Below are 14,334 nucleotides of genomic sequence, written 5' to 3'. Positions count from 1 at the left end.
AAAAAAAAAAACATGAAATAAAGTAAAAAAAAATTTTATAATAATTGTTAGATATTTTATTTATAAATTAATGTTTAAAAATAGTTTTAAATTTTATAATAAAAAATTTGTTGAGACTTAAATTTCCAGAAATTAGCATATAAATTTAATAAATAATTGTACAATTACGTCAATCATCAGTTTCATGTTGATGGGCAGCATCAACAGTTTGCTACAACAACAAAAAAAATATATTATCAAAAATTTATCTTTTTTTTTGTATAAATAATATAAAACATTATATAAAAAATTTATAACAATTTTTTTTTTTTTTAACATGAAAGTACTTACTAATTTTAATTGGAATTTTGTAATCTCCGTAGACTATTTAGAGTTTCATCATTATCATATTTAATTCTCTTGCGTTTTAAATAATCAGGGTCATCTACGAATTAATTTAAAAATAAAAATAAAAGTTTAAATAAATCACAAAATTAAATAACAGCTCATTATTAAACAAAACAAAAAGAAAAAAAAAAGTCTGAAATTAAAAATAGAATAATTAACAATTTTATAAATTACTAGAAAAATCATACAATCAACAATTTCAACAATAAAAACAACACAATATTCCACACACTAAAAAACAATAATTAAAAAAAAATAACAATAATAATTTGAGCTGTTCGATTTTAATGTAATATTATTATTTGGGATAATTGATGAATCAATTGGTATTGCTTTTTTCGGTATATAAGAATTTTCATGAATTGTTTGTTTTTTTTGATGACCAAAATAAGGGCCTACCTGCACCAATCTGTATCATTTCAAATGGTCTTGGTTCACCAACTGCACCATCAGATGGTCGACGAAGTTGAACAAATACTTTGACAGCTTTATCATCTGGATTTAAATCATATTTTGGTGTTTTCAATATTATTGTAACCTTTGAAATAAATAAAAAATAAAAACATTATTTATAAATGTAATTATTGCTAACGATAAATTAAAATTTTAGTAACCTTTTTGTGTATATAGATATCTTCAACGACAGCATTTTTATCCCATATTATTTCATTATTTTTTTCTCCATAAAATCTAACTTGGATATCATTTTCCCATACTCTTTCACATAATAATACGACAGTTTTACTACCAGCAGCTGATGCACAACAAGGCTCTACTCTATGGATACGAAGAGATGACAATGTCTCTAAAAAATACACAAATATTAATAACAAATAAAAATTTGCAATTAATTAATTATAATATACTAACTTTCATCAAAAATTGGTTCACTAACAATTGGCTCAAGTCGAAATTTAAATTCGTCTTTTTCATTTGGAAGATAAACTTCAAAACAAAGTCTAACAACATTTAATGCATATGATCGATTTGCATGTGAAAAACCAGCTTTAAAATATAAATGAATAACAATTAAATAATTAATAAAAAGAAAAATAATTTAAAAATATATATAAAATACCTCTAAATGGATCAATACGTAATTCTTTTCTTGTTTCCAATGAAGTTTTAATTTCATTTTTTTTAACACACTGTATTCCCAAATTTGGAAAGAGCACATCCGTATTATCGGTTAGAGTTATTTTAAAATGACAAACACCTTCTTTGCATTTGTTTCCAACAAGATTATGAGGATGTGCTCTGTATTTATCATTATATGAATCTTTTGTAACTAATGATGCAAAAACAAATGCTGGTCCAACATAATCAATTACCTATTTAATTAAAATTAAAAAACATTAATTTATTAAAATATTATATAATATAATAATAAATAAATAATTAACATACTCGAATTGTTGGAAGTGTTTTATTTTCAGGTGTGCTGTTGCGTCCTGGTATACTACTAGCAGATCTTCTACTTTCACATTCAAGTTTATATCTAAATCTCACTGTTTTAGCAGGTTGTTCAGGTATAACAATATGTGGAAATAATTGTTGTTGTTGTTGTTGTTGTTGTTGAAAGAAATTTTGGACCTGTTGTAATTGTAGATTCTCAAGCTGTTGTTGTTGTTGTTGTTGTTGTTGTTGTTGCTCTTGTTGTTGTTGTTGATTCGCATCAAAATCTGCCACTTAAAATAATAAATATATAAAGACAAAATAATGCATTAATTTTATTTATTAATAAATAATAATAAATCAATAAATTTTTCACTTACAAAGTTCTTCTAGTACATTTTCATCCAAATAATCATCAAGTTCGTCCATTTTATAATTTTTTTTAATTCAATTTTTAGTTATAATTTATTGACCTAAAAAAAAAAAATGTATTTTAGTTTATTTTAAAATATTAGTTTATTTATTTATTTTTTTTTGTGTACCAAAATTTTTTTTTTTTTAATTTAGGTCAGATAAAAAATGAAGGGATTATACTGAAGTGAATATACTGATAATAGAAGTGATATAAAAATGAAGTGATTATACTGATTTATATATTTTGTTTTTACCCAATTTTTATTCAAATATATTTTATATCTGTTCACGATTACCACAAATGATGAAAAAAAAATATGAAAATTATATTTCGTAATAACTAATTTAAAATAAAACAAAAATAGAATTTTTATCAATAAAAATTATCATTACCCTGAACAATATTTTCAACAAAATATAATTTACAAAAAAAAATATCAACTTGGTATTTAATTGAGGGTCCGGATTCTATAACACGCTGAGCGCTCGGAGGCCTATAAAACGTTGCGTTGCTCAGGTTAAATTAACGAAAATTTCAAAATAATTTAAAAAAAAAAAAATACCTTCATGTGAAGAATCAAAAACGACATATTTTTTTTCATCACCAAGTATTTTTTTGTTCTTCAATCTTCACTTCATAACGATCAGTTCCCAAGCATCGTTAAAAGCCAAACTAAAATATATACATATATTATTATTTTTTAAGTTACAACACTAATCACTGTTTTAACAGAAAAAAATATAAGAAAAAATATAAAGCTTGTGTTTACATAGAAATTAATTGAGATTAATTATAAAAAATATATTTATCAATAAAATACGTATATTTATAATTTATTATTAATTATTATTATGTAATTTATTTATAAACAAACAATTTTTTTATTTAAATTAAAATAAAAGACTGAAAAAGAATAAGATAAAACGATTATCAATGAAAGACACACACCGGATGACTCGCGAGCATGAAATAACATGAAATAAAATGTTGGTCATTTTAATTCAATGATAATTTTTTTTATGCTTCCCCTACTTTTATCCTAAAATGGGTTTTTTAATTTTATCTATGCATATGAAATTTTTTTATTTGAACTTTGACAGTTGCTTATCATACGTGAAATAATAACAAAAATAGACAGGCCATATAACTGTAAGAAAATAAAACAAAAAAATATTTATAAAAATTTTTATATATTTTATTTATAAATTAATAATTAAAAACAATTTTAAATTTTACAATAAAAAAAAAAGATCTACATAATATCAACGTAATAAATTAAAAATTCTTAAAATTATTGAGCAATTTTATTGAGACTTGAATTTTTATTAATTAGTAATATAAATTTAATAAATAATTTATTGTTGTAATTGTTGTACAATTCGGTCAATAGATTCATTAATATTTTCATCTTGATGAGCAGCATCAACAGCTTGCTACAACAACAAACAAAAAAAATTTTAAATGATTGAATTTAAAAAAATTACATGATGATATTAATTTTAAATTACATTGATATCAGTAGATATTGATAGGGTAGCTAGTGTAGTTGCTGATAAGTTGTCTATTAAAAGATCATCAACGTCAATATTCCTCAAACTGTCAGATAATTGATTTGTATTTTCTTGAGGTTCCACATGGGGTATGTTATATTGTTGGGTTGGAGAATTTATTGTTAATAAATCAGGAAGTTGTTGATTCAAGCCAGTATTTGGATGAAGAAATTGTTGCTGAACACTTGAATGTTCAACTTGTTGATGATATTGAGGAGACATATTGTAGTGCATTGGTTCCATTGGTGATGGAGTTCTACGTGGTGAAAGTATCACTCGACTAAAAAATAAAATAAATAAATAATTTATTGGTCAATTGATTGGAGTAAAAATAAAAAAAGTGTTGAGTATTTTTTTTTCAAGTAGATGTAATAATTGTTGTTACTTTGGATTTGGTGATTGATTTGGAGATATACTAGTTGCTTCAAGAGGTGATGGAACTCCAATTGATGTTGAACATCCTGGCTGATTCCATTGGGAACATCTTGGCTGATTCCATTGTGAACCTCCTGGTTGATTCCATTGTGAACCTCCTGGCTGATTCCATTGGCCTGGTTGATTTTGTCCCATCAACAATTCAACTGGTTCTGGTTTTATCACATTTGATGGGCACATCATTTTTGTACCTCCTTTGTTTGAAAAAAATAAAAATTATTATTTATTTATTTATTACTTTAAATTAAAAAAATGAAATACAAATGTTAAATGAAAATTCAAACAAGCAGTTAGTGCAAGCAAGTATAATATTAATTTAAAAATGAAAATAAAAAAACCCAAATTAATTAAACAAAAAAAAAACAAAACGAAATATCGTACCTGTTTTTTTTTCTATTCTAATGAATGTTTTTTTTTTTTTTCTGAAAATGATTAATGGTAAATGATGCTTGACAAATAATTATACATATATTTTTATATTTTTCAAAAAATTAACATCAAAGTTTTATACAATATTCTGATATAAAACAAGAAAAAAAAATTGATTTAAAAATTCATCAATGTAATGTTATAAAAAAAAAAAAAAGAAACAACTGACTTAATATTTAAAAAAGTCTTGTTTTATAATTAACAATATATGAAATTTGAAAAAAAAAATATAAATCACATTGTCAATTAAATTTTCGATGATAAAAAATGATAAGAATGATAATATATTTACAAATATTGATAATATGTATTTTTGAAATTTTAATTAATTTTAACAATATGATTATTTTATTTGTTAGTATTATTGATGATTATTATTTATAATTACTATTAACCATAGCCCAAATACGAAAAGCAACAATTCTTCTTCTTTTTCTCATACATAATTAACAATATATAAAAAATTTATAACAATTTTTTTTTAACATGAAAATACTCACTATTTTCATTAGAATTTTGTAATTCATGTAGACAATTTGTCGTTTGATCGTTAGAATATCTAGTTCTCTTGCGTTTTAAATAATCAGGGTCATCTACGAATTAATTTAAAAAATAAAAATTTAAATAAATCATAAAATTAAATAACAGCTCATCATCAAACAAAACAAAAAGAAAAAAAAAAAAGTCTGAAATTAAAAATAAAATAATTAACAATTTTATAATCGACTAGAAAAATCATACAACCAACAATTTCAACAATAAAAACAACACAATATTCCACACACTAGAAAAAAAGCAATAAAAAAAAATAAATAATAACAATAGCTTGAGCTGTTAATTTTGTTTTCCATCAGTTAATATTTTTCCACCTTCAACTGGACTATAATAAAATGACATTTCATCAAATTCTGATGTTGTAGCATGTGGTGCCATAGCTGTATAAAGTGCATAATGTTCAGCTTCAGTTAAATCAAACCCATATGGTGGTGATTCATCACCTTTTAAATCACATGATCTACTTGGCAAAGCACCACCATTTAAACTTGTTCTATTTAATTTATTATTTGTACTACTATTATCTGTAAAATCTTGTAAACTATTACGCAATGATGATGATGTTGTATTAATTTTATCATTTGTTATTTTATCATTACTTAATTTTTTAACTTTTTTAGAAAATAGCTTTGATAGTAATCCTTGTTTTGGCTTTAATAATGTACCAGGTAATAATGGTAAATTTTTATTTGGTGCATTAACAGTTGTAAATGATGATGTTCTTGGTAACACAGGCATTGATGACATTTTTTTACTTCTTTTTGGTGGTAATGGTGGTAATTTTTCATCATTTATATTCATTTCACTTCTTTTAGCTAGTAATGGCGGTGGTGGAGGTGGAGGTGGTGATAGTGATGATGATGACAATGTTTTTTCAATCATAACATCTTCATATCTTTTATCATCATCATACAATTCAATTGGATTTTTCATAGCTAATTGTAAACTTGTGTATGTTTGATTATCTAAAACATCAATTTCCATTGATTTATTATTATTTATTAATTTTGTTTTTATTATTTTTTTATGTGTATCTTCATATATTTTATCAATTTCAGCAATTTCATTTAACTTGTCATTATTATTTTGCTCATCATCACCATTATTATTATCTATCAATTGTTGATTATTTTTTTCAATCCATTTACCAATTTCTGAATAATCAAACCATTTTTTTTCGTTATTTATCTCTTGAAATTTATTATTGTCATTGTTTATAATTACTGGCTCAATATTACTCTCTTGGCCATGAGATTTATCAGAATTATCAAGTGTATTATTAATTGATATATTTTTAGGAATAAAGCCATTTTTTTTATCTATATTATCATTATTTTTTGTATGTAAATTATAAAATGCACGTAATGCTGATATTTTACTACCTGACATGTCAATATTATTACTATTTTCGTTGTTGTTGATGTTGTTGTTTTTGTTGTTGTGTTTATCAGTAATAACATCATTATTATTTGGGATTATTGATGAATCAATTGGTATTGCTTTTTTAGGTATATAAGAATTTTCATTAATTGTTTTTTGTAATGACCAAAATAAGGGCCTACCTGCACCAATTGGTATCATTTCGAATGGTCTTGGTTCACCAACTGCACCATCAGATGGTCGACGAAGTTGAACAAATACTTTGACAGCTTTATCATCTGGATTTAAATCATATTTTGGTGTTTTGAATGTTATTGCAACCTTTGAAATAAATAAAAAAATATTATTTATAAATTTAATTACTATTTAAGAATAAAAATAAATTAAAATTTTATTAACCTGTTTGTGAACATCATTTGTTGTAAATTCAGCATTTTTTTCCCATATTACTTCATCATTTATTTTTTGAAAAAATCTAACTTGTATATCATCTTTTAATACTTTTTCACAAAGTAATATCACAGATGTACCACCAGCAGCTGATGCACAACAATGACTTAATCTACAAATAACAAGATCAGACATTGCCTCTGAAAAATATACAATATATTATTAACAAATAAACATTTTTAATAATCATATTATTTAATTAAATAAATACAAACTTTTATCATAAATTGGATCACTAACAATTGGCTCAAGACGAATTTTAAATTCGTCTTTTTCATTTGGAAGATAAACTTCAAAACAAAGTCTAACAACATTTAATTCAATTGGTTGATTTTTATGTGAAAAACCAGCTATATAAAAAAAAATAATAACAATTAATTAATTAATAAAATGAAAAATAATTTAATATATAAAAATACCTTTAAATGGATCAACACGTATTTCTTTTCTTGTTTTAAATGAAGTACCAATTTCTTTTTTTTTAACACACTGAATTCCCAAATTTGAAAATGACACTTCCATATTATTATTTGGTGATATTTTAACATGACAAACACCACGTTCTTCAATGCATCCTTTTCCAACAAGATTATGAGGATGTGCTCTGTATTTACCACTATATGAATCTTTGGTAACTAATGATACAACAACAACTGCTCGTCCAACATAACCAATCACCTATTCAATTTAAAAAAAACATTAATTTATTAACATTATATAATAAATAAATAATCATTCAACATACTCTAATTGTTGGATATGTTTTATTTTCAGGTGTACTGTTGACTCCTGGTATACTACCAGCAGATCTTCCTTCACATTTGTATCTGAATCTTATTGCTTTGCTTGCTGGTTGTTCAACAATAAAAGTATATGGTAACATTTGTTGCTGTTGTGGTTGTTGTTGTTGGAGATAGTGCTGAATCTGTTGTAATTTTTGTTGCTGTTCTTGTTGCTGTTGTTGTTGTTGCTGATGATGATGATGATCATTGTGTCCATTAAAATCAACATCTGCATCAAGAACTGCCACTTTAAATAAAAATACCATTTAAAAACAAATCAATACATTAATTTTATTTGTTAATAAACTATTTAATTTTTTACTTACAAACGTCATTTAGCACATCCATATTATCACTATTATTTTCATTCATAAATTGGTCCATTTTTTAATTTTTTTAATTCAATTTTTAGTTATAATTTATTGACCTATAAAAAAATAAAAATTGTGTGTTTTAGTTTATTTTAAAATATTAGTTTTTTTTTTTGTGTAAATTGATATTAAATATTTTTAAATGAGTAAAAATATTAAAAATATTAAAATAGATTTTAGATTATTGTTAATTAATTAATATATATATTTTTGTACCATAAAATTTAAGTGTACCAAGTGTTTTTTTTTTTGGGGAATTGGTAGCAAGTAAATTCAAGTAAGATAAAAACGAAAGTGAACGAATATATACTGATTCAATCATTATTATTTTTGGACACAGACTCTGTCCGGATTTCATGTTGCTATAATTAAACATAATCTTAGGGACAATGTGAGATGTTTAATACACATATATAAATATATTAAACACTTGCCTTTTGGTACTCCAAAATAATCGCAAACATATTTTGTTTTTCCCCCAATTTTTATTCAAATATATTTCGTATTTTCATGTCACAAAAGTCAGTACACAATTACCACAAATAATATAAAAAAAAAAAAAATATATAAAAATTATATTTCGTAATTACTTAAACTAATTAAAAAAATAAAAATATAATTTTTATCAGTAATATTTATAACAAAATATTATTTACAAAAAAAAATCATCAACTTGGTTTTTTTTTTTTTATTTTTTTTTTTATTTATTTTTATCACTAAGTATTTTTTTCGTCAATCTTCACTTATTGATAACGATCAGTTCCCAAGCATCGTTAAAAACCAAACTAAAATATATATATATTTTTTTTTATAAATTATTATTATTTTTTAAGTTACAACACTAATCACTGTTTTAACAAAAAAAAAAAAATATAAAAAAAAAATTATAAAACTTGTGTTTACATAAAAATTAATTGATATTAATTATAAAAAATATATTTATAAATAAAATACGTATATTTATAAATAATATAACAATAGTAGTTATGTAATTTATTAATAAACAAATGATTTTTTTATTTAAATTGAAATAAACAACTGGAGAAATAATAAAAAAAACTGTTGGCAACACACAAGTATTCATTCGGATGACTCGCGAGCATAAAATAACACGAAACAAAATGTTCGTAACTTTATCTCAATCATAATGATAATTTTTTTATATTTTTTTATATATTTTCCCCACCTATTTTAAATCATGCTAGTTTGACCAACACGTTACATTCTACACATGCGCACTTATTATTTCCTCTCACTTTTATTTAAAACTTCCAACAAGACTGAACAACACAGAGAGAATAAAAATTTTTTTTTTAAATTATATTATATTAATTATAATTAAAGTATTAATAAAAAAATTAAAAGCTATCAATTAAAGGAAGCACGAAGAAAGGAAGGAAGTAAATGATAACAAATTTTTCATTTTAAAATGAAATTTGTGCAAAAATTTTTAATTATTACATCCTGTTTTTTTATTATCATTTGAAGATTAATTTTTTTTACGTACATTTGGGTTTTATTATTCAGAATTATTATTTTTTTCCTTTTATTATGTAATGGATGTTATTATTATTATTATTATTATTATTATACTTTTACTATGCTCAGTGGAGAAGCATCAAACGACCTTGAAACTGATTTTTGTATTAACGTATTAACGTGAGTGCAAGAAAAAAAAAAAATAATATTGTCATATTTTCTGTTATTTAGTTAATGAAAATGTAAAAAAAAAAATTCATTCATTATTTTTTTTATAAAATATAAACTAATTTATTTTAAAAAAAATTTTTTTTCTATTTTTTATTAATTTGTAAATTTTTTTTTTTTATATTGCTTCATGCTTTGATTAATTCCAGGTATTTTAAATGACGTCAATTGAAATTTCACTTCGAAGAAATAATTTCTTAAAATGTCCCTGAATATTATCAAATTATTCAAAATTGAATTTAAAATAAATTCAAAACAGGATTTTAAAATATATGTGTATATTTTTGTTTTAAAAAATCGTCAATTATTTTTTTTTTTTATTTTTTGTTACCATAGTAAATAAATAATAATTAATTTGATGTACAAGCTCGAATTTTTGTGTCTTTAATTGATTTAAAAATGCCACAATCATCATGTGCTGCATCGAAAACTCAAATTAAAAATACTAATCAAAAAAAAGTAAATAAATTAACACAAAATGTTGATAAAAAATTATCGAATAATATCAATCAACGTGTGCCAATTACACCATCAAAAAAACAAGGATTAATAAACTATCGTATAAATGGAAAGCAAATATTTAAATGTCCAAATAAAAATGAAAAAATTCATGATAATCTTAAACCTTGTTCAACATTTTCTTCAGCTTGTCGTAAAAGTCAATCATTAGTTAATTTATCACCGCAAAAAATTGATCAAAGGTATAACATATTATTTATACAAATTAATAAAATTATCACTAAAATTTTAACTAACTTATTTTAAATACTTGAACCAAGTGTTTATTTTAAAAATAGAAATTTATCATACAACCACATGGATAAAATCAGACAAGAATAACCACGAGGGGGGTCAAAATAATTGTCATTTATCTTGTCAAAAAAAAAATACTTAAATTCAACATCAAAGCCTTTTTTTTTTGTTATAAAAATAAAATATTTCTCGCAATTTTCTTTGTAAATTAAATGGATATTTAACAAAATATATAAATAAAATATAAACAAAGTAAATTTTAATGAAAAAAAAAGCTAGAAAGTTTGCCAAGGATTTTTTTTATTGATTAGCAAACAAGTAGTTTAGTGAATTTAATTATTCGTGACAAATAATTATTACAATTATCTTGACCTGGTGAACATAAATTTAATCCTTGATTTATTTATTGAATGTATTTTTTTTGTTTGATAATAGATCAGAGGATGCAACAAGTTTGATGGAAATTGATCAATTGATGGATAAAAAAATTGTTAAAATAAATGATGATAAAAATGCTGCTGGTATTGTTTCACATGCACTTGTTGTTAATGCATGGAGACGAAGACGTCAAGAAGCTGTTGAATTAAATAATACAATTGTTAAACTTAGCCAACAAGTTGATCATTTACAATTACAAATTATTGTGCTAAGACGACTTCTTGAAAATGAAAATAATCGTATTGGTAAAATTAATTTCGATGTTCATCATACTAAACAACAACTTGAATTAATAACTAAAGAAAAAGACATTGTTATTCAAGTAATTATTTAAACAATTAATTAATTTATCCTAATTTTTATATAAAATAATTATTTATTTATTTAATAACAAATTAAATTGGCTTTTTAATTTTTTTTTTTTAATCGAAATTTTATTTGTGTTACTATTTATTTGTAGGAAAAAAAAAAATTAGAAAATGATATTGATAATTTGCATAAACAATATCATGAAAAAGATGTTTATATGGAAAATTTAAAAAATGAATTATTTACTGTTAAAAGTCAGCTTGATGATGTTGATAACCAGGTGACAAAAGAACGTGAGAAATTACACAAATTACAGGATGATAAAAAAAATTTATTGGAAAAGGTATTTAAATTTTATTTTAATATTTGTTTATTGATATTTTAAGATTTTATTATATTGATTCATCATTAGTCACCTGTGCTAAATTAATGTTGATAAATAAAATTTAAAAAAAAAAATCTATTGCAAAATTTCCGGGAAATGATTAATTAAAACTATTGACATTGTTTTTTTTAAATTGAAAAAAAAAAACAATTGATATTTTAATATTTGTGTTGTTTTGTGGAAAAATAAAAAATATTATTTTAAATTTAGTTATATTATTGTGTGAATCACTTTGAACGTTTCGTATTAAAAATAGAAAGGTCAAAGATCTTTGAGTCAATTTTTTTTGATAATATTTCTTACATTTACCACAAATTTTTGTTTTAAAAAAAAAATAAATGTTAAATTAAATTTTAGATAGCAACAAGTGAATTGCTATCGAAAGAATATGAAGAAAAAATTGAAGGCTTGAATAAAATAATTGATGAGATGAAAGAGAAATTAGATAATCAAATGAAAATTATTGATAATAATCAAGATGAAAAACAAAAATTATCAAGGTAATTTGAATATATTTAAAAAAAAAAATGAATAAATGGTTTTATATAATTAAAATTAAAATTTTTTTATTAAAGAGAATTGAAAGTATTACAAATTGATAAAACAAAATTAGAAAATGATTTTTCAACGAGTGAAAAAATTGGAAAAGCTTTGAGTCTGCGTGCTGATAATTTAGAAGTTCAACTGGCTGATCGTGAAGCTGCACTTAGAAGAATCGAAACAGCATTTAATTTACAACTGTAAGATTTAAAATATACGTAATCATGTGTTAATTAATTTCAAATAAATTTTATATATTTTTTTATAATTAACAGAATTGAAATTAATGATTTTCGAGAACGTTTATCACGTCAAAGCCAAGAAAGTAGATGGAGCAGCAAAGTTTTACAAATTGCTGGAAGTGTTGTTTGGGCACCACGTGCCATCTTCAGAACTTTATCATTTTTATCACCCGGTGGGTTATCACCAAATCCATAAAATTCATTATACATTGAATATATTACTTAATTTAAATAAAAACTTCCTCATTTATTTTCTTCAACCAAATAATATTTATCAAAAAATATAATTTATTTATTTTCTAAATAATAAAGTTGATTAAAATTATTTATCATTTTTATTTTGATGATTTATCATTTATTTTTATTTTTTATTTGAATTATATGTCATTGTATTTGTTAATAACCTTTTTGTTTTTTTTTTTTATTTCGAATGCATTTTAGTTGTACATGTTTAATAATTCTCAAAAATAAAAAAAGATAACAAATTAGAATAATGGTTATAGAGATTTATTATTTACGCATACATTGTTATTCATAATTTTATTACTATATTTTTATCAAATCAAATACATTGAAAAAAAATTTGAATAGTAATTTACGTTCTTATTTTTCGTTGTTATTTACGTAATTAACAATAACAAATTATACTTGTGATTTTACGAAGTTATGAAAAATTTAATTATTACATAATACGATGAAATATTATTGATAGGATTTTCGCAATCTTCATTGGCTTTAACAATCATAAAAAATGTAATATCATTCGATCGTAGATTAAGTTCTTCAAGATCTGGACAATTTTTTATGAATTGAACAATACCATTAGCAGTGATATTTTTGCAACTATCTAAGTCCAAAAATATCAATCGTTTTAATCTGACAATAAATTCATCTGTTACACCATCAATACCACCAACAATTAATGTTTCTAATTTTTCTAAAGTCGTTAAAGTAAAGAGTGCTCTTTCACTAATGCAATTGCAATTATTTATATTTAAATATTTGAGATTTTTACATTTTTGAGCAATAACAATAATACTGCTATCTAGAATATCTTTAGCATCAGATAAATTCAAATATTCAAGATGTTGCAACTTTGATAACTCATCAAAAGCCAATACAGTATTTATCGTACAATTAGTCATTTCTAAATGTTTAAGTTTTTTACAATTATTTGAAATTATCATTATTGTTTCCCCACTGAGTTTAATTCCATCAGGTAATATTAAATATTCAAGATTTTTTAATTCTGTTAATTTTTGCAGTGCACTTTCAGCAACATTTTCATTGACATTTTCACACATTATTTTTAAGTATTTCAAATTATAACAATGTTTCAAAATATTTTTTGCTAAATCATCAGTTATTTCTGAATAAATCGTCATGTGTACCAAGTTCCCAAGGTTTTTCCAGTGAATTGAAGCTACAGGCGAATTCCAAGCATTAAACATCTCCAAATGTCTCAGTTTTTTGCATGTATTTAAAATACTATTGAAAAATCTTTGATGAGAGTCAAAAAAAACTAAACTATTCCTAATACTGACATGTTCCAAATTTACAAGTTTATCGAATAATATATTTTTTTTGTTTAAAACATCAGAATCTCGGAGATCAAGATGAACAAGTATTATTTTTTCAGATATATCTTCTATAATGTCATCTAGGCTGCAATTCCTCAAAGTCAAACTGTGAAGATTTGTGAATTTATTTAAATTCTAAAAAATAAAAATAATAAAAATTAATTTTTTATAATTATATTTAATTAATAGTAGTTAATTATTTTACTAGTAAAAATAAAAGTAACACTTACA

The 14,334-nt window shown here is 22.7% G+C and overlaps 3 protein-coding genes across 6 annotated transcripts; 1 reads left to right on the top strand and 2 right to left on the bottom strand.

Moving 5' to 3' along the window:
* Positions 1-135: 135 nt before the first annotated feature.
* LOC122848236 (embryonic polarity protein dorsal-like) lies at positions 136-2,917 on the bottom strand. The gene is made up of 9 exons (XM_044146168.1): positions 2,760-2,917; positions 2,163-2,255; positions 1,795-2,075; positions 1,466-1,718; positions 1,258-1,392; positions 1,002-1,192; positions 787-925; positions 331-424; positions 136-211 (listed from the first exon to the last, which is right to left on the bottom strand). Exons 2-8 carry the CDS (start codon positions 2,209-2,211, stop codon positions 336-338), a joined length of 1,137 nt encoding a protein of 378 aa, XP_044002103.1. The 5' UTR covers positions 2,212-2,255; positions 2,760-2,917; the 3' UTR covers positions 136-211; positions 331-335.
* A 451-nt stretch (positions 2,918-3,368) lies between these two features.
* Positions 3,369-9,255, bottom strand: LOC122848234 (embryonic polarity protein dorsal-like). 4 transcript variants are annotated; one of them, XM_044146167.1, is made up of 11 exons: positions 8,584-9,253; positions 8,105-8,205; positions 7,742-8,025; positions 7,416-7,674; positions 7,212-7,346; positions 6,946-7,136; positions 6,729-6,867; positions 5,112-5,204; positions 4,133-4,376; positions 3,706-4,027; positions 3,369-3,630 (listed from the first exon to the last, which is right to left on the bottom strand). In XM_044146167.1, exons 2-11 carry the CDS (start codon positions 8,160-8,162, stop codon positions 3,553-3,555), a joined length of 1,803 nt encoding a protein of 600 aa, XP_044002102.1. In that variant the 5' UTR covers positions 8,163-8,205; positions 8,584-9,253; the 3' UTR covers positions 3,369-3,552. The 4 variants fall into 4 exon arrangements, with proteins under 4 accessions (XP_044002102.1, XP_044002099.1, XP_044002100.1 ...); XM_044146164.1 differs by lacking the exons at positions 3,369-3,630; positions 3,706-4,027; positions 4,133-4,376 and having other exon boundaries at positions 5,009-6,867; positions 8,584-9,255; XM_044146165.1 differs by lacking the exons at positions 3,369-3,630; positions 3,706-4,027; positions 4,133-4,376; positions 8,584-9,253 and adding an exon at positions 8,366-8,445 and having other exon boundaries at positions 5,009-6,867.
* Positions 9,256-10,205: 950 nt separating this feature from the next.
* On the top strand, positions 10,206-12,756 carry LOC122848233 (myosin-11-like). The gene is made up of 6 exons (XM_044146163.1): positions 10,206-10,557; positions 11,045-11,369; positions 11,508-11,699; positions 12,099-12,241; positions 12,317-12,481; positions 12,557-12,756. The coding sequence occupies exons 1-6, from the start codon at positions 10,256-10,258 to the stop codon at positions 12,717-12,719; spliced, it is 1,290 nt and encodes a 429-aa protein (XP_044002098.1). The 5' UTR covers positions 10,206-10,255; the 3' UTR covers positions 12,720-12,756.
* Positions 12,757-14,334: the final 1,578 nt, after the last annotated feature.

This window comes from Aphidius gifuensis, linkage group LG2 (genome assembly GCF_014905175.1).
Source record: "Aphidius gifuensis isolate YNYX2018 linkage group LG2, ASM1490517v1, whole genome shotgun sequence".
Lineage (NCBI taxonomy): Eukaryota > Metazoa > Arthropoda > Insecta > Hymenoptera > Braconidae > Aphidius > Aphidius gifuensis.
Note: the sequence above shows the minus strand (reverse complement) of the source record. Positions and strands in the feature narration are given on the sequence as shown.